Source organism: Podarcis vaucheri (assembly GCF_965113315.1).
Source record: "Podarcis vaucheri genome assembly, chromosome: 7".
NCBI lineage: Eukaryota > Metazoa > Chordata > Lepidosauria > Squamata > Lacertidae > Podarcis > Podarcis vaucheri.
The window spans coordinates 49,440,500-49,459,534 of NC_138765.1; the positions used below are offsets into that span (position 1 = coordinate 49,440,500).

General features: G+C 45.4%; 1 protein-coding gene across 3 annotated transcripts in view; it reads left to right on the top strand.

The window, feature by feature from the left end:
* The first annotated feature begins 2,089 nt into the window (after positions 1–2,089).
* The window catches only part of BEAN1 (brain expressed associated with NEDD4 1), a 45,514-nt gene continuing 28,568 nt past the window's right edge, over positions 2,090–19,035 (top strand). The window contains exons 1-2 of one of the 3 annotated variants that reach the window (XM_082232389.1): positions 2,090–2,273; positions 17,397–17,472. In XM_082232389.1, coding sequence (XP_082088515.1) covers positions 17,466–17,472 — 7 coding nt within the window. In that variant the 5' untranslated portion in view covers positions 2,090–2,273; positions 17,397–17,465. Of the gene's footprint in view, positions 2,274–2,746; positions 2,767–4,616; positions 4,641–17,396; positions 17,473–19,035 lie in introns of those variants that run through there. The other 2 variants (XM_082232391.1, XM_082232390.1) reach the window with 2 other exon arrangements.

Here is a 19,035-nt window from a genome sequence, read left to right on the forward strand (position 1 = left end):
CCCAGGTTAGCCCTACTGTCAATGCAAAATGATATCGATCAAGTGTTCAGCATAAAGAGTTGGTCTTCTTTCTTATGACAGCAGCAAGACAAATAGTTGCTTCCAGTTGGAGGAGGAAAACCCTCCCACCACAGAAACCTGGACCCAATAATATGTGCAGAACATGTAGCACTTATGGAATGCTCAGGTCACCATTGGAGGGCGATAAGAGGATTAACAAAGAAAGATGGGTTTGACTCCAAATGGCCTTGATATATATCATTTATTAACAATTGTACAGTAATCCCCCTCATCTCAGTTACAGCAGCCAGTACAGATAAATTATCTTAACATTTTAGATCCACCCTCTGGATGACTGCATACAAGACTTAACAACTGTACATGTAGGTGGCACTTTTTTGCCTGCTAGTTTGATCTGTTGATTTTTATTTTTTTAATTCCCCTCTTAGAAGAAAAAGAGAGCAAGAAACATTCATACACCTGAGATGGTGCAGCTGTGTTGCTGAACCAGAGCCAAAATATTGCAATGCCAAACTGATTTCTTTTCCTGGAATAGTCATATTAAAGTGGATAGAACCAGCATCACCTGAAAAGTTCTGAGTCATAGCTGGGGAACCAACTCAATCACCACAGAATAAATTTGATTTAAGTCCTACTGCTAACAGCATAGCATATATTTCCAGACTTAGATTCTTAGCATCATGCTGGGAACTAATCATTTCCTAATTAATGCATTGCTTCCAAACTGTCACTTTTGATAGCTGAAATTGCCTTTGATCGCAGGGCTATTTTCATCCAATGATTTCTTAGAACTGACCTAGAGAACACTAGGTAAAGAGAAAATAATGTAAAGACATCATTTTCATTGTGCATTCAGGATGGCTTGTGCCCACATGATCTCAGGGCAGTTAGACACAATCCCACTTTTTATACCATAAATATTCTAAGGGTTGTTGTTTTTGTCCTACGTTTAGCATCATAAAAGGTACCCAAGGGTCATCTAGTCCAACCCCTGCAATAAGGGAATCACAGCTAAATCACAGCTTTTGCTGCACAACAGCATGCCTCCAGGTGGCAATACTGTAATGTGGCTAGGTGCACACTAGACCTTTAAAGCACATTCAAAGCATATTATTTCCTTCAAATAATTCTGGGCAGTGTAGTTTACCCCTCACCGAGCTATAGATCCCAGCAACAACTGTTAACAAACCACAGTGCCCAGAATTCTTTGAAGGAAAGAATGTGCCTCGAAGGCATAGTTGTGTGTAATAACCATGGGAAAGCTTTGCAAAACAGCTGATAAAGTGTGTGGACAATCCAGAATAAATTCGTCATTAATATGCTATTCTTGTATCAAACACTGCTACTAACGCTGATAAAGTGTGTGGACAATCCAGAATAAATTCGTCATTAATATGCTATTCTTGCATCAAATACTGCTACTAACGCAAGAGCCAGTGTGATGCAATGGTTAGAATGTTGGACTGGGACTTGTGTCAATCCCCACTCAGCCAGGATGCTCACTGGGTGACCTCAGGTCAGCCACCGCTTCTCAGTCCCTAACTCATTTCACAGGGGGGATTGAACGAGGACAGGGACCACCTGGAGCTCCTTGGTGGAAAACCTGGCATAGAAAGACAATCAATCAATGCTGCAGAATGCATTGGGAGAGGTGGACGGGAGGAAATCCACCTTTTCTTTCTGCACTCGAGATGCTCACACCCTCCTTTCCCTGTGTCTAAAAGGTCCGCTTTCTTCCTCTTCCTCCGGAGCGCTTGGCTGAGCAGAACTTCTACCCCAGCTGAGAAGGGCAGCCGAGGAAGAGCCTGGCGGGGAGGTGGGGGACGTCCCGGCGCCAGTCCCCTCGGCGCGCTCCGCTGCCCGCCTCTTCTCCGCCACGTCGAGGCGCTGCTGCTACAGGCGGACCGGGCGGCTGAGCAGGCGGGCGGCGGGCTGGGCCCTCGGAGGGAGCCCAGATGCCGCGGCGGCGGCGGCGGCTGCCTGCAGGCGCCAAGCGCACGGCCACGCGGGACTCTCTCGGCAGCCGGCAGCCCGGCGCCGCGCCGCAGCCACTGGGAAGGCGTTGCTGCCGCCGCCGGTCGGAGGTCACGGAGCGCCGCGTCCCGCCTCCGCCTCTTCGCCGCTGCTCTGGCCGGGCTGGCGGCGGCGGCGGCGGCGAAAGCGGAAGTCTGCCTCTCCCGCCGCCTTCGCCGTCGTCGCCGGGCTGCAGCCGTCGGAGCGCATGGAGAGATCGGTCGCCTGAATGGGCTCCGGTAAGAGGCAGGGGACGGGGCGACGGATCCTGCGGGAGGGAGGGCGGGCAGAAGGTTCCCTCCCGGGGCTTCTCCCCGCCAGCCCACGCGGCTGTGCACTTGCACCCTGCATTTCCAAAGGCTTCCTTCCTCCATCCATCCATCCTTAAGACGAAACCCACGCGCATCGTTCTTCCCGGGCGCGCATCCCTTGAAATGCCCACGCACCAGGTCAGCCCTCCTCAAGCCGCTGCTCTCCAGATGTTGTCAGAATCCAACTCCCATCAGCACCAGCCAGTATGGCCAGTACTCAGGGATGATGGGAGTTGTGGTCCAAAACATTGGGTGGGGGCGCAAGGTTGGAGAGGGCTGTGCTAAATTTAAACGGGTGCATGTCTGTTTCATGGGAATTCACCTTTTGGTTGGGGAGGAGAATCCAGATGATTTTATCGGAAATAATATAATCCTTTCCATATTTTTGCACTCAACCGGGCAACGTGGAAACGCAGGCAGGGTAGAAAGCGCGCTCTGGAATGCAGTACTGTATGTCTAAATTTTTAGAGTATGGATTAAACCCCTTTTTTTAACCACTCCCCGATTATGCAGCTCAAGTGGGTGAAAGGGAAAGCCTGCATCTCTACATGGGGTGGGGGAAATGTGTTGCATGTACACCTGTTAGTCACATCTATGAATTGGTCTGTGTTTCCCTCCCTTCTTAATTGGTTTTGTATAGTTGGAGGGAGAGGAAGGGAGGAGGAGGAGGAGAGCACCTGTGCTGATGAGCATGTGGTGTCTAAGAGCCCTGCAGTGAAACACATCATTTTTGGCACAATTGTGTCAGCGGCAGTGGGGTTTTCTATTGAAACTTTTAAAGCATCTGTAACACATTGCATGCGTAAGTACAGCTACAAAAGCATCTCTCTCTCTCTCTCTCTCTCTCTCTCTCTCTCTCTCTCATTTCCTGCTCCATTCCTGGCACAAGGGATGGGGCCACTTGCAGCAAGAGAGCAGATGGGCTTCTGTTTCCTACTTTGACATTATTTGATGGGAGGAGGAAAGAAAGACAATAAAATAATATTTACATGCTAATTGTTGCTGGGTGTTTTATAACTGCACAAATGGTAGCAGAAGGAGAGTGGAGGTTTGTTTTGGTTTTGGCAAACATAGACAATTGCATTTCAAAACCTGGTATACATCTAAGTGATTTGTTCTCTGCAGCCCCAGAGGGTGGGACTGGGTCTAATGGGCTTAGGTTACAATATGGTGGACTTCCATTGAACATAAGGGGGGAATTGATGGGTAGAGCAGTTTGACCATAGAACTGGTTACCTAGAGGCGTGCTGGGCTCTCCCACACTGGAGGCACACTGGAACATGGGAAGCTGCCTTATATTGTGTCAGACTGTTGGCCCATCCAGCTCAGTATTGTCTACACTGACTGGCAGCAGCTCTCCAGGGTTTCAGGCAGGAGTCTCCCAGGTCTGCCTGGAGACACCAGGGATTGAATTTGGGACTTTCTGCATGCAAGGCAGATGCTGCAATAAAATATTAAAAGCACTATATGCAAGGCCCTATACTTAACTCATCTTGAACAAAAGCAGGACAAGTCAATCCTCTGCATCAGCCTTCCTCAACTGAATGCCCTCAAGAAGGTGTGGACTACAAATGCCATCAGCTGTAGCTAGCATGTCCAATGGTCATGGCTGGTGGAAATTGTAGTCCAAAACATCTGGAAGATGCCAGGTTGGGACAGATACACTGCATGCAATGATGCAGTTAGGATAATTTTAGGCTCTGGACTTCAGATTGCACTATGTATCAATTTAAAATGTAAAAAACCAAGCCTGTTGCATTTTGGGGGTTTTCCTGCTCATTCTGTTAAGCAGGACCCTGAGCTTCTGCCCCAAAGTATTGTCTTGATGATATCACTCTGTTTATATATTTATCTATTTATCCCTCTGTTGGGGAGCCCCTTTGTCCCCAGGACAAGGGCACTACTCCTCTTCTATTTTGACTGAATGTAGTGAGGGCATAAGTCAGGTGCATTTCCTGTGCAGGGTGAGAACCTGTAACTGGCAGAGGGTTGGTGTTCTCTGAGACAGGGTGCAAGTGTATGTCTGGGTGGGTCTTGTGTTCTTTTAGTAAAACTGTTTATAATGTGTGAGATACCTTCTAGGGTCACTGATTGACTGGAGTACATTTTTGTCAATAGGCTCCTGTTGTTTACATCATATGCTTGGGATGGAGGAAGGTGATGGTGTGACTGTTGCAAGTACTTTTGGGTGAAACTGATTATCTTGACACATTTCAGTTGGAGTTCAGAGCTGGTTACAGGACTGAATCAACTTTGGTCGCCCTGATGGATGGCCTTTGTTGAAAGGCAAAGTGAGTGTGACCCTATTACTCTTCCTCAGTTGCTTTTGGTGTCTTTAACCATGATACTGTTATGTACTGAAGTTTTCACCCTGGGCCAGCAGGGGGATACTGTAGATAGTTTTCACTCAGGTCCACATATGCAAATAAGGAATTGAAAGTGACGTTCGGTGATTGGATAGTTAAAGAAAGTTGTTACTGTTGCTTTGTAGTTGAGCTCTCTCTATTTTTGTTTTTTTGCAAAAAAATATATTAGTTTTTACAATATCAACGACAAACAAAAACACAAAACAAACAAAACATAACAAACATAAATCATAACCTTATTGAAAATAACAGTTATTTACTTTGTAAAAACGACTTACTCATTTCCCCTTAGTTGAATTTCATTGCATATCCTTATAACGGTTTTCCAAATCCCAATTTTGATACCCTTTAAATTAAGCATTAACATCTTTAAATCTTCTCCTTCTTGTATTAAACATATTATTTTATCAGTTAACATAAATACAATCCTAAGCCCATTAAGTATCTGGAAGCTATTTCCAGTTATTTTAGCTTAACAAATTTAGCTAAATAATCATTAAATTTCTTCCATTCTTCGTGGTGTTCCTCCTCCTTCTGGTCGCGGACTCTTCCGGTTAGATCGGCTAGCTCCATAAAATCCATCATCTTCACCTGCCATTCTTCTACTGTTGGTAATTCTTGAGCTTTCCACTTTTTAGCTAACAAAATACAAGCCGCAGTTGTGGCATACAAAAATAGATTAACATCTTTCTTTGGAAATTCCGAACCTGTTATTCCACGAAGAAAGGCCTCTGATTTCTTTATAAATGTATATTTCAACATTTTTTTAATTCATTATAAATCTTTCCCCAAAAGTCTTTCACCTTGGGGCAAGTCCACCACATATGCAAGAATGTTCCTTCCTTTTCTTTACATTTCCAACATGTATTATAACAATTATGATACATCTTTGCTAATTTTACAGGAGTCAAATACCATCTATACAACATCTTCATAATATTTTCCTTTAACAAAGTACATGCGGTGAACTTAACCCCTTTCTTCCACAATCTTTCCCAGTCCTCAAACATTATATTATGTCCTAAATCTCTTGCCCAATCTATCATCACCGATTTAACTTGTTCATCCTTCGTATGCCACTCCAGCAAAAGCTTGTACATTTTAGATAAATTTTTACCTTCAGTCTCTAACAACTCCATCTCCAACTTAGATTTTTCCAAGGCAAAACCATTTTTCTTATCCAATTTCTACAATTCATTAATCTGGTGGTAATGTAGCCAATTTAGCTTATCTTTAATTTGCTCAAATGTAGTTGAGCTCTATATAAGCAGGTTGGCTGAACCCTTCAGCTCAGTGCTGCTCTGGGCCTGTGAATAAACAAGAGCTGTTTGAAGAATCGCTGTGTCGTCTGATATGTTCACCCACAATTTAACAGATACCTTCCTGAACTGGCCATGTGAGATGAGTACTGAGGCACTGTTTCACCAGGGTCAGTTTCAGAGTTATCACTGGGTGATCACTTCTTGGCCTCCTGGCAGCTGCATTGTGGGGTGGCACAGGGTGTCATCCTGTCCCCATTAGTATTTAACATCTACATGAAACTGTTGGGAATGGTCATTATGAAATTTGGTGTGAGATGTCACCAGTATACAGATAATCTATTTCTCTATAACATCCAAATCAGGAGAGGCTATATAATATGTTAACATTTCATACACCATATAGGAAAATAAAAGCAACACACCAGTTCCCTAAACAGTAACAAAAAGACATTAGCCATTTTCAGAGATAAATTCACACCCACTAAACAGCAGATAAAAACAAACCCCAAAAACCATTCACATCAACCCAACAGCATTCCCCCCCCCTTAACCTTCCCTTTCCACCCAGAAGCCAACTGCTGTAAATCAGTGCTGGGTGGGTCCAGGGTCCTCCAGGATTTGTCTGAAACCTCCCCTCTCCTTTCAGTGGGGAGCAGTGGCAAAGCAGAGCAGCAAAGAGAATCACAGTGCCATCCTAACCATGTCTGCTCAGAAGAAAGACTTAATTTAATCCTGTGGACATGGATCTTCCTTGGTAACTGGGGCTAGAGTTGCACCCTTAGCGTGCTCACTTACACAGCCCACAATTGTCTCTGCCCCTATGAGGCCTTAAGACAGCAAATCCTTTGCCCACTTAGATGGGAGTAAGCCCCACTGAAGTCTCATGTCTTATGCCTGAGTAGACATGAATAGGATTGCCCTGTAAGAGAACAGAAAGCTGTGCACATTGCTCCCTAAAACAGGAGGCATTCCAAAATGTAAGTGAATGACTGGATTTTATTTCCACTCACTGGAGCGAATGTTTAATGGATTCCTAAAATCTGGCTAGTAAACTGAGTGGGTGTGCTTTGACAACGTCATGTACCACTAAATGACATCTGCTGTGCAAACCAAAACAAACTGTTATTAAGACTCTTCCCCCACACACACACACACCAAGTTCTTTACCTCCACCGTTCTCTTTTCTTGAGAAGCATTATCCATCTGGGAAGAGGCAGCCAGTATTCCAATCAGCAAAAGTAATCTGCTAGTGTTTACGAATTTGTTTGCTCCAAAGAGTGTATGTGTGCATGTGTCCGTGTGGGAGATCAGTAGCTGCTTTAATAGTCAGCAGTTGCTGTACTCTGAGAACATTCCCTTGAAAATTCCCACAAAGAAATCGATCAGGAGAGGGGAGAGCAAAAGCCTTGCTGCATTCACAGAGCTGTTTATAAGATTGCCCAAACTTTTAGCCAGCTTCGGTAATGTAAGCCTAATTAAATAAAAGAAGAGAGTTTTCCACTCAGCCCCTCTCATTGAGCAGGGTTGTCCCAATTCACTGGCCATATCCCCTCCTGGCAGTTGCCTGCTCTGCCTTAATAAGAAACTACAACTCTGTGTTTATCATTTATGTGTCAGTTAGGATCCCTGACTGGTTGCATGCCAGTAAGTCCCTTCCTCACTAACACTGTAGTCACCTGATGGACATGGCTAGCAGCAACATCAGTGCTGGGTGTGTGACCAGCATGCAAGATCCTGATCTACTCCCCTTATATGTTCAGTGGACATATAGGTGTGTTGTGTGTATAGCCTGGTACTTGAAGACCTTTTAATGTATATGTGGGGTGTCTGTATCTTGGTAGTTTGAAATTTGCTATGCAGGCACACTTGCTCTTAGTACAGTGTGGCAAACGAAGTGTTGTCATCTTTCTCCCCTGCCAGGAGTTGTTCATTATGTCTGATTAGAAAAGCCTGTCTGTCACAGCAGATTACGATGGATCAAGTTAGGTGAACAACACTTGTGCCTTGGGCACCCTAGACCTGGGCAGGGGCACCTGTGGTCCTCCATATGGGCTACAGCTACCAACCATCATCCCTGATCATGGACCTTTGCTGGAGTCCAAACACATCTGGAGGACCAAAGATGGCCACATCACTGCCATAGAGCTTACTGGGTTTACGACTGTTTAGGTTCATTGGCAGCAATTTCTTTCATTTGTAGCTGTTAGAGACTCGGGCTGGGACTGGAGAGGCCCTGGTTCAAATTCTCACTCAGCCATGAAGTTCAGTGGGTGACATTGCAGCCTTTCATCCTAATCTACCACACAGGGTTGTTGTGAGAGTGAAATTGTGGGGCAAGGGGAGTCACGCACACCGCCTTGAACTCCCTGGCCAGATAGAAACAAGATTGGTTGGTCTGGTGGTCATTCAGGCTGGGAAGAGCTTGTGAAACCGGCTTTCCTGATCTGGAAGTGGAAACAAAAATAGAAGGAAGCAGATCATTTCTGCCCAGTGGCAGAGCACGCCTGCTTTGCATGCAGGTTTGGTGCCTGGCATCTCTGCATAGGTTGGGCAAAGGCTCCTGTCTGAAACTCTGGAGAGCCGCTGCCAGTCAACATACACAATACTGTGCTAGATGGACCAGTAGTCAATATAGCAGCTTCCTGTCTTCGCTTTCTGGGTTGAATAATCTTCCTGTAGGTGTGAACGTTGTTGTTACACACAAAGGAGCCCAATGAGATTAACTGAGTTTACCTTGGCACGCTCTGAGTGGTGAATCTGCAAAGCCTATATTCCTCTATGATAGGAGTTTCTGAAGTTGAGAATGGGGATAGTGTGGCATTCAATAGAAGAGAGAGGGGGCTTTTAGGGTGGTTGCTACTGAATTTTGTGCATTGTCTTGAAACATATGCCCAGAAGGCAATAAAATAACAATAATAACAGTGATGAGGATGAGGATGAGTGTGAGTATGACTGCAAAGGTCTTGATTCACTCGAGAACCAGGGAATGACCTTGGAACAGCTATAGTACTGCTGAAGCTGGACGTTTACTGTTATCTAATAAATAAGTCCCATGAGCTCAATGGAACTGACTCCCAGGTAAGTGTGAATAGGATTACAGTGAAATCCTATACACACACATGATAGCCAGGAGGAAAGAGTTACAGCAGAATATTTCTGCAGCTATTTAAAAATGGGTTTAGAACTTGGTTGCCACCATTAAAGGCCTCTTTAAGTGTGAATGCCAAAGTGTGAATCTTAAAGAACGCTCTTATAAATTGTTACTGTATTCTGGTGGTGTCTTAGTCTATTGAGATCCAACTGAACTTTCCCTGGGGTTAATAATAACCGCTGGCAGTGTAATTCAATGCAAGCAGATATAGGTCGTATTTACTGGACATGTCCTAGGGTCATAACATTTGGAAGCTAGTTCTTAATCACATAAAGGAAATGGCATGAACCCTATCATTGAACCCTTTAACTGTATTATTTTGTTATGTCAGACCAATAATCCCAACAGATGATTAGAACATGCTATTCTTACAGCGGAAAGGAGACAATAAGCAAGAGGGGGAAGAGACATCTTGTTAATATAAAATTCTGTTATTGTGGATATGATCGAATTAACAAATTATGTCGGTGTTAGAGAACACAGACACAGAAAAAAGTTGGAGATACAGGATTTCCTGCCACCATTTGCAGAACTGGGTGCAATTTAGAATCTTACGTAAGATGATGATGATGACAAAATAGTACAGATTCATGTTGATTTCTTTGCTGACTGGTGAGAAGGAAACAAAATATGATTCTTTTAAAATAATATGGACTGATATTGGATGTGTGTTTGCTGACTACATTAAGTCTTTATTTTATCATAAATATGTAAAAGAGGGGTGCGGGACCTGTAGCCCTTCACACCCTCCAGGCTCCAACTCTCATCAGCTCTAGCCAGCATGGCCAACAAAGAGGAATGATAGTTGTAGGCATGCAACCTCTTGAGGGATGCAGGTTTCCTGTCTCTGCCACCTTAAGAGGCATTCCTTCCTGTATGAGGAGGAATGCCAGGTAAGGATGGATACCTCTTATAAGAAAACAAATACAAAACACAACTACATCATCTAAAACCAAACAAAGGATTTCCCCCCTTTCTCTCCTTGCTGTGGCTGAGTTGTAGTTCAGCAACAAGTAGTCCATTTAGGTTGCTCCCTGACCAAGAATGTCTCAGTTGCTTATTTTGGAACACTTGGTAGTCCTCAATTCCCAGAAAGGAAACATTTTAACATGGATTTTGTGTTTAATTTCAGTATGGGTTAGCTTAAATTCTTGACACTTAGGTCAGAACAGCATATTCTGAAGGAACAGCCCTGGTTTTGGGTGGTTTGCTCACTTGACCTCCCAACAACTTAATTGTTGCTCCTTGCTGAGAAGGAAAGGGCAAAGCAGTGGTGAGGTTGGCACAGCGCAAAAGCACCAGCAGAGCCAATTCAGCCCTCCTGACAGTGTGTTTCTACCATGCCGACCTCCCTGTCACCTCTCCACTCTCTTTCCCAGTAAGCAGCAGTGACTCAGCTGTCAGGAGGTCAGGTGGGTGCCACCATCCACTATGGACTAGCCCTAATACATACAGATCTGCTTTAGTGTTTACCCCTCACAGAGCTACAGTTCCCAGTAGCCTTAAGAAACAGCAGTTCCCAGGATTCTTTGAGGGAAGCCATGGCAGTTAAAGTGGTATGACTCTGCTTTAAATGTATGGCATGGATGTAGCCCTGGGAATGCTGGCAGTTGCATCTGGGGTCTTCTACTTACTAAACAGCGGCTGAGTCCTAGTCTTGTCTTTCCTCGCTGTCTCCTGGTTCTGAGCTTTGCAGCATTTGCAGCGCTTCCCTTGGCCTTGAAAGAAGTGACATACGTGACTGTGAAGGGCAGAGCTTCTTAATTAAGCAGCTGCTGCTTAGCTCCCATGCTCTTAACCCATCTGGGAGCAGGGCCTTTAAGAGCCAGCTGAGAATCTTTCTACAAGGAATTCTGCCCCAGTTTTGGCAGCTTCTTGATTAAATGCATGCAAGGCACTGCCCGCTCGACGCCCTTTTCCAGATCATGCCTGCTTGTACAGCTGGCGCCTGTGCAATCTGGGGCTCCAGAAACCGGAACCAGAGAGGCCAGAGGTTGAGAAAGCATTTAAGTCCTGCCCAACCAAATCCTTCATCCAGCAAGACAGAATAATCCCTCTGTAAGCTGGACGCTGCTGCAGGAAGCAACAGGCACGTTTGCCCAGTCTGAAGCTTGCTCTGCTTGCTCCGCAGATATGTGCAAGACTTAATTTGGTCTGAGGGTGCCAGGACTCAGCATGTAGGACCAAATAAATATCTGGTATATATAAAGCCTAAAGAGATTTTGACCAGGGCATCTTAAGGGCTGCTTTCATTTGTTTTGCATTTGAGGCCTCTTTCCAGGGGCTGTTGCTGAATGAACATAGAAATCTGCCTTACATCGAGACAGATACCACGGATCCATTTGGCCAGTCTGCACCAGGGTATGGCACTTCTGGCCTGGGGGCCAAATGCGGCTCTCCAGGCCTCTGTCTGGCCCTTGGAACCCCATGATACAACCCTCACCAAGGCCAGTCTACCCATGAGGCAAAGGGAGGCAGCCACCTTAGGCGACAGGTGCAGCAGATCCTGATGTAGATCTTTATTTCCTTCTTGTTCCTGATGTAGATCTTCACTCACCTCTTCTTCCCTGGGAAGGAGGAGGTGCCATTTTGTGGTTTGCCTCAGGTGCCAAAATGTCTTGGGCCGGTCCTTACCCCTACTGGCCCTACTTTCCACCCTCATTGAGTGGTTTTGACAGACTGGCAAAAACTAGCAAGTTTCTCTTGCTCTGGGTAGATGATTGAGAGGGTTGTATGTATATGCATAGAAACTAGTCTACCGTATCAAGGTAAAATTAACGGTAGTTCCATCCACTTTTGCTGCTGGCCACACCCATAACTCACATATGGACCATGGAAGGTTGTCCAGCAGGGAGTGAGGCCCTCTGGCTGAAACAGGTGCTTGTCCCTGGTCTACGTTGACTGTCACCAGCTCTCCAGGGTTTTAAACAGAGATTCTTCCCCCAACTGTATCTGGAGATGCCAAGGATTGATGGAATCACCTCCCATACACTATATTATTCTAGGCGTCCAGCCAAGACTTGTCTCTTTCAGAAATCTTTTAGCAAATGTTATCCGGTTTTTATGGGGTCCAATTAGCTCCTGACTTTCATGCTGCCTGGCTGCCTATTTATTGTTCTGTTTTGTTCCACTTTCCCATGGGGGAGTGAAGTTGTTGCTCTGTCCTCTTGCCGCTTTTATGTATTTACCAAGGTGTACTGCCTATTTTCCCATTTTTGGATTTTATTCATTGTGTTCTTGGTTTCATCTTGAATTCTTTTATTTACAATATTTCTAGCCCACCTTCATGAGCAGTGCCCATTTTTACCTGGTTTTAATTTTTTGTTTTTAAGCAATTTTTATTATTTTCGTTAAACATTGGGGGGGGAATCAAGACAAAACCACGCAAAGGTTTTTTCCCCCTGTTACAAACCTGTCCCAAGCAAAGCACAGTACAGAAGCAGGGAAAGTATCTGCCAAAGCCAATAACTCCATCTTCCCATTGCCCCAAAGTCACAGCCTGTGCTGTCAAGGTCATTTGAGGGTAGCTTCTGATTGCCTTGCATTGAACTTGTGTCAAGGATGACTTGCACACTGTGGAATCTGCACAAGTCTAGCAAGTTGGCAGGAGAGGTATCAACATTTTGCCAGGCATAACTCCTTTCCTATTACACTAATTAGAATGTGGTCTGAGTCATATAACTGATTTTAGCTTGGACTGGCGGATTTGCCTCTTTGCTGTTTCTTTTCTCCTCCAGTTCGTGAGCAGCCAAGTAGTTTAAGGCTGCAATCCAATATATATAAGCCCTACCAAAAAGCAATGGGGCCTACTTCTGAATTGTTATGTATAGGGCTGCCCCATAACAGAATGAAATTGCCTCCAAATGTTGTTGGACTCCAATTTCTATCAGTGCTAGCCAGCATGGTGATGATGGAGGCAATCTGGAGGGCACCAGGTTGGCAAAGACAGGTCAGGGTAGTTATACAGACCAGTGGCGTAGCGTGGGTTGTCAGCACCCGGGGCAAGGCAAGTAATTTGCGCCCCCTAACCCGTGGATTTTGCGCCCCCTAACCCGTGGAGCGCGGCCCCCCAGATGTTGCGCCCGGTGTGGCCGGCCCAGCCTGCACCCCCCACGCTACGCCACTGTAGCACAGAACACCATCCCTAATCCTGCAACTGCAAAAAGTTCTGCAACACAGTACAACAAACCATGCAAAAGGATTGTTGTTGATGCTTTTATTAAAAAAATGTAAACAACAGCCATCTTTATTTACACTATGAGCTAACTGTCTGAGATGGGTAAAACCAATCCCAAAGGGCCCTTACAAACAGTAGATTATGCTACATTTTCCTTGTTTAAATCCACAATGTTTTGGTTTTTTTAAATGCACTCTACCTCCCCACCCTTATACCCTTTCCACCCAAGACGTACACCTGATGCCTTTGTCACACATTACATGCACCCAACCCCTTCCCTGCAGTCAGCTAGATTTCCCTCGCAATAAACGTGGGTGGGTAGGTACCGGAGAAGGGAAACCTGAAAAGAGGAAGTGGCTGCTTTCCTGCATTCTGCCTCAGGGTCTTACTGCCCACCCTCCTCTGTTTCGTTGCTGTGTTTGCTCAAACGGAACAAAGAGCAGGGAAAGCCCCTCCCCTCCAGGCAGAGAGAGAGAGAGAGAGAGGCGCCCTCCACGAGTTGTCGAGCTTGGGCAATGGCTGCGCGGCCGATGGCGAGGCGCTAAGGCGCCGGCTCCCCAAGCTGCAGCGCTTGGCCAGGCGCTGTGCTTGCATGCCTGGCCGCGCCCAGCTTGCCTCAGCGCAGCGGAAAACAGAAGCAGTGGCGGAGACGACGACCCCCCACCCCAACCAAGCCTCGATTGCTTGTCCCTTCCCTCTGGACTCGCCCCCCCCCCGTGTTGCGCCCGGTGCGGCTGGCACCCCTGGCACCCCCCACGCTACGCCACTGATACAGACCTTGTCCTCTTCCCTCAGGTACATCAACCATGATTCCAAAATTGATGCTGTTGCATAATGACAAGAAGTGTTCCATAACCTCATCCCCAGTGCCCCTTACCCTACCCTATATGGGAAGATAATAAGACAATAAAATTCAAAAGAGTAACAATTAATTGCATGTATATTCAAAATTCAATTAAACCTAGTTCAATTGACTCAACAAAATTGATGAAATTGATCCAGTTTGATACCAGCTTTTCAAAGTCTGATAGTCATTTACACCTCCAGCAGCCTCCTGCTGCCCCCTTGCCTCTAGCCCACCTCCCAGGTAAAACCCCAGGTGGAGGTACCTCCCACTTTGGGAACCACTGTTCTAGAACCTCCGTTCCTCCTGCCATCATCATCATTTGTTAAATATTGCTTGTGATCACTGAACACTGTAAAAATGAGGCAAGGTTTTTTTATGCATGGTGAAAGCTTGTGTGGCGATGGCTGTGCCTTCCTTTGCTTTGCAAGCAGAATCCATGAGCTGGGTTGGTGCCCTCATTTTCTTCAGTTTCTTTTCTTTTTTTTCCCCTTCCCTTCCTTAGTGAATGCAATTCCACTGTAGGTGTGAATCCTGTCACCTCTGGTAAAAAGTACAGCCTCCCTCCCACATTCCAGGTAGGGAAAATGAGATGCACAGCACAGTGACTGAGTGAGAGAGACCCTTGTTCCACTTGCATGTCCTTCCTACATTGCCTTCAGTGACCAGGAAGGAGCACCACTCTGGACTGGCATTAGGAGCATATAAGCTACAGGCTGTGTGTATTCTCAGTTGTTCCGTAGGAAGTGCAGCAGAAACACCCTGAGGGGTGGCAGAACCTCAGGACCAGGGGTGGTACTCTTCCCAGTCCACACTGCCTACCCAGAGGCTATGCACCCCATTCTGACCCTGCTACTTCTTGAGTATTTTGGCCAGAGTGGAATATGTCCTTGAATTGGGATTGTACCTCCTGTTTGCCTGTGTGGAGGGTAGAGAAATGGTGGGGTATACATGGAAACCTGTGCACCAGTTGCTCACTCACTTTGGCCTCTGGCCCTGCCTGTGGCCCCCAGAATGTTGCCTATGAGAGAATGCAGCTCTCTGGCTGAAAAATGCCCCCACCCCTGCTCTAACTTAAGAAGATCGAAGCAGGTAAGTTGCACCATCCCTGCAGGACCCCCATCTCCTATGTAAGCCTTTTTGATAGCTAGGCTCTGCTTTTGCAGTCCTGCAGGCACAGGGGAATGCCTTTTTCAAGAGTGCCCTTTGCAGACTTAGTGATGTGCCAAACTTAGCTGCTTTTAAGGTGGCAAACGGCAGCAGGCTTTTTAATGCTTGATTTGTCGTTCTTATTGCCGTTCCTCTATCTTATATTGTGGCTTTTAGATGCTGCAGTTTCTGTTTCTTTATATTGTTAATTGTGGGGGGGGGGTTAATCCCTTGCTGGCTTTGATGTTTTTAAATAACCATTTTTAAAATTGCAATTTGGATTTTTCCGTTTTCATAGCCTATGCTGCCTCAGCTATATTGGTGAAAAGAGTGGGGGAAACCTTTAGTCCTCCAGATGTTGCTGAGCTGCAACTCTCACCAGCCCCAGCAAGCATGGCCAGTGGTCAAGGATGATGGGCATTGTAGTCCTGCTACCTCTGCAAGACCAAAGGTTCCCCACACCTGCTTTAAATACCGTATTTTTCACTCTATAACACGCACCCGACCATAACATGCACATAGTTTTTAGAGGAGGAAAATCCGTAGGTATGCCACCCGTAGGCATTCCCTCCATAACACGCACAGACATTTCCCCTTACTTTCTAGGAGGAAAAAAGTGAGTGTTATGGTGCAAAAAATACGGTAATTACGTAGATATTTGGCTTAGGATTCAGCTTCCTGAGAGCCTCAGTTTAGGAATAATTGTGCAAATTTGGCTCTCTTAAATTATTAACATTTGAGAGGGGATGTCGTGGTTTGTTTGTTTAAATGTTATTAAAAGATTTATAAACCACTTTTCAGACTGAAATCATGTGGGGGCCCCAGGAAGGTATCATGTGAGTTGTAAGAACAACCACATCTTTCTCTCTCCAAGGAAAGAGAGATGGATCTACCCTCAAAAGGGAGATCCAACCTTGGATGCCCCCATTGAAAGGCTGCAGAAAAGTCCACAACTGGCTTCTCTCCAGTGTCAGAGGAAGCATTCTAGGAGTGATTAAGGGGTGTGCCACGAGGGGCTGTGAATCTACATATTCTCCTAATAGGCTCCCAATATGCTCCCAGTTTCCAGTGAGAGAGAAATAAATTACACCAGCTCCAGAGCTGGTCTAGCTTGTCTGCTTGGGGGGGGGGGTGTTGAAGCCCTGATGGGCCCCAACATTCCCTCAGAATTTAGGGTTTGTAAACAAACTGGGGCAAGCATCCCCTCTCCTCTTTTGCATGAAGGAGACAGAAAAAAAATTGCTTCTGATTTTTAAACTAACCAGTTTCCCATAATTTCTGAGCTTGTTGGAACTGTTGTTTATTTAGCCTAGGGGTAGCCAAGGTGGAGTCCTTCTGGTGTTGTTGGACTTCCAACTCCCATCAGCCCCAGAGAGTATGGCCAATAGTAAAGGATGATGGGAACGGTAATCCAGCAACAACTAGAGGGCACTAGGATGGGGGAAGCTGGTCTAAAGGGTGTGTTTACCCGATAGAGCCTGGTGTGCTGGCTCAGATTCTAGCACCAGAAAGATTCTGGCAAAATATACCTCAAAATACAACCCTCCTCTAGCATCCTCATATCCCAACATAACATCTGAACCAGTCCAGAATGAATCAACTGTGGCTTGCCTTTGAGCAGCTGAATCCTTCATGGGAAATGACTTGTTGAGAAAGCTCTGCAGCCCTCCAGAGTGTCATGTCCTTCACAGAGAACACTTTTATGATCCTTCCTGCACTCGTAGTCTGTATGGATTCCTAGAGGGATTAAGAGCATATTCCAGTTCCATATTGAACTGTGGTGTTGTTCTGCTCAGAGGTGTCTTAAACATCAGTCAAGGACTCAGCCTAGAAATATATATTGCTTGCTGAGGCTCAGCAATGACTCCAAAATGGTTATTATTTCTTATTAAATGGGAGGTGAGTGATTTCTCCTGGATGATTTGCTGTTTTGAACAGAAAGGCAAAGGGGGGGGCAGAGGGTTCAGAGAATCATTTTTAGGATTTTATGCTGGTGCCCAGCTGCCTCACCATGACTAATACGGTCTTCGTTGAAGCATGGAAAATGTTCTCAGATTTTCACACAGCAGATGTATCATTGCTGGGTCTCCTTCTTTCTTCAGATCCCTCTTCAAAACCTACCATTTCTGTAGCCTTTGGCTTTACCTGTGTTGTCCTCATCCGCAGCTGAAATGAACCGTAAGTACATAGAAATTTTCTCTGCTTATATTCATCCCTCGTTATCCTCAGCTTTCCTAGTCTTCTATTCCCATTTTTGCTTGTCACCCAGTATTTCCTTTCCTTTGTTGTCTCTCCTATTGATTGAAGTGTGTAAGACTGTAATAGTGTCCTGACCCATAGCAGTAGCCATCACTGGGGGAAAGTGGTGGTGAGAAAGAGGCGGGACTGGCCAAGTCATCTTTGTGCCTGGATGAGGTCAGGATTCTGAAGGGTGCTGAGTTGGGAAACAGAAGCAAGATTTTCAGGACCCTGGACAGTGATCCTACAGTGAAGAACAAGAGGAGCAAGTTGCCTCAGCATTGGCCTGCCGCACCTTCCACAGCTTTACAGTCTCCCCTGGAGGATCAAGACTGAAGCCACACATTCTGAGAGCACCAACTGACCATTGCTCTAGTTGGCAGGGCTTGAGGCTGCCATGATATAGTCCTTGGAAGCTGTTCAGAACTTTCTTCATCTTCAGAGGAGTTGGTAGTTCATCACAGATCAGGGAGCCATGTGCAGAATCTGTTGCTGACAGGTTTACTGGAAATGAGTTAGGTTCATCTTCTCCTTGGAGCTACTATTGCTTGGGGACCCTTGAGTCATCTGGGGCAATTGTACCTGTGGTACCACAGTGCACCCTACAGAGTGTCAGAGAGCTGTAACCTAAAAACGTTCATTTTCCACTGTTGCCCCTGTACTATGGACCACCCTTCCATCATTTGCTTCTGATGTATTGTAAAGACTTGACTTTTTGCTCAGGCCTTCCTTGACCCTTAAGGTTGGACCCTGTTGTTGTTATTTACTTGTTTGGATGCCCTGCATTCCTGTTCTTATATGGTTTTTGTGCTATGATTTTACTGGTTTTATTTTATCTTCTTTTGTATTTCAGATTGTTTTAAATGTTATACACCCCTTAGAGGTTTTAAAATATTAAGTGGTGCTTTAAAATTATTGAATAAATAACTGCATTTTGCCAGACCTTTTTAGTTGTTAAATTTGTGTTGATAAAGCTGACCAGTTAATCAACTCAACACTGTGATTCTAGTTGGTCCCCAGGCATAGGCAGCTAATTTGGAACTTTCTGATATTCTGCACCTGTTGTGAATTGATTCAGGAGGACGTATGTTTCTGGGTCACTTCCTGCTTGCCTCCTTTGAGGTTGCCTCAGCTTCCTCTGCCATCAGATTCTAAACAAGTCATTCTTTGTGCCTTCTGTTCCCTTAAATATCATATCATTCCCCAGAGCCCTCCTCTAACACTTCCAATTAATACAACAGAGACCTGTTTTGATAGCTTTGGTGCAATTTTATTTTCAAACACAGCTTCCATGTACTGTGAAGCCAAAGAGCATTTTATAATAAGGAGAAGGTGGGGGTGGGAAGGAAAGCGGCTGCAACAACAAGAAGGTGAGGATTTTTTCATATGGCTTTGGAAACTAATCAGGTTATTGCACAGAAGAGACATGAAACAGGCAAATCCTGAATACGATACGATTTATATCAGCAATAAGATTGCATACTGAGACGAGAAAAGGGCCTT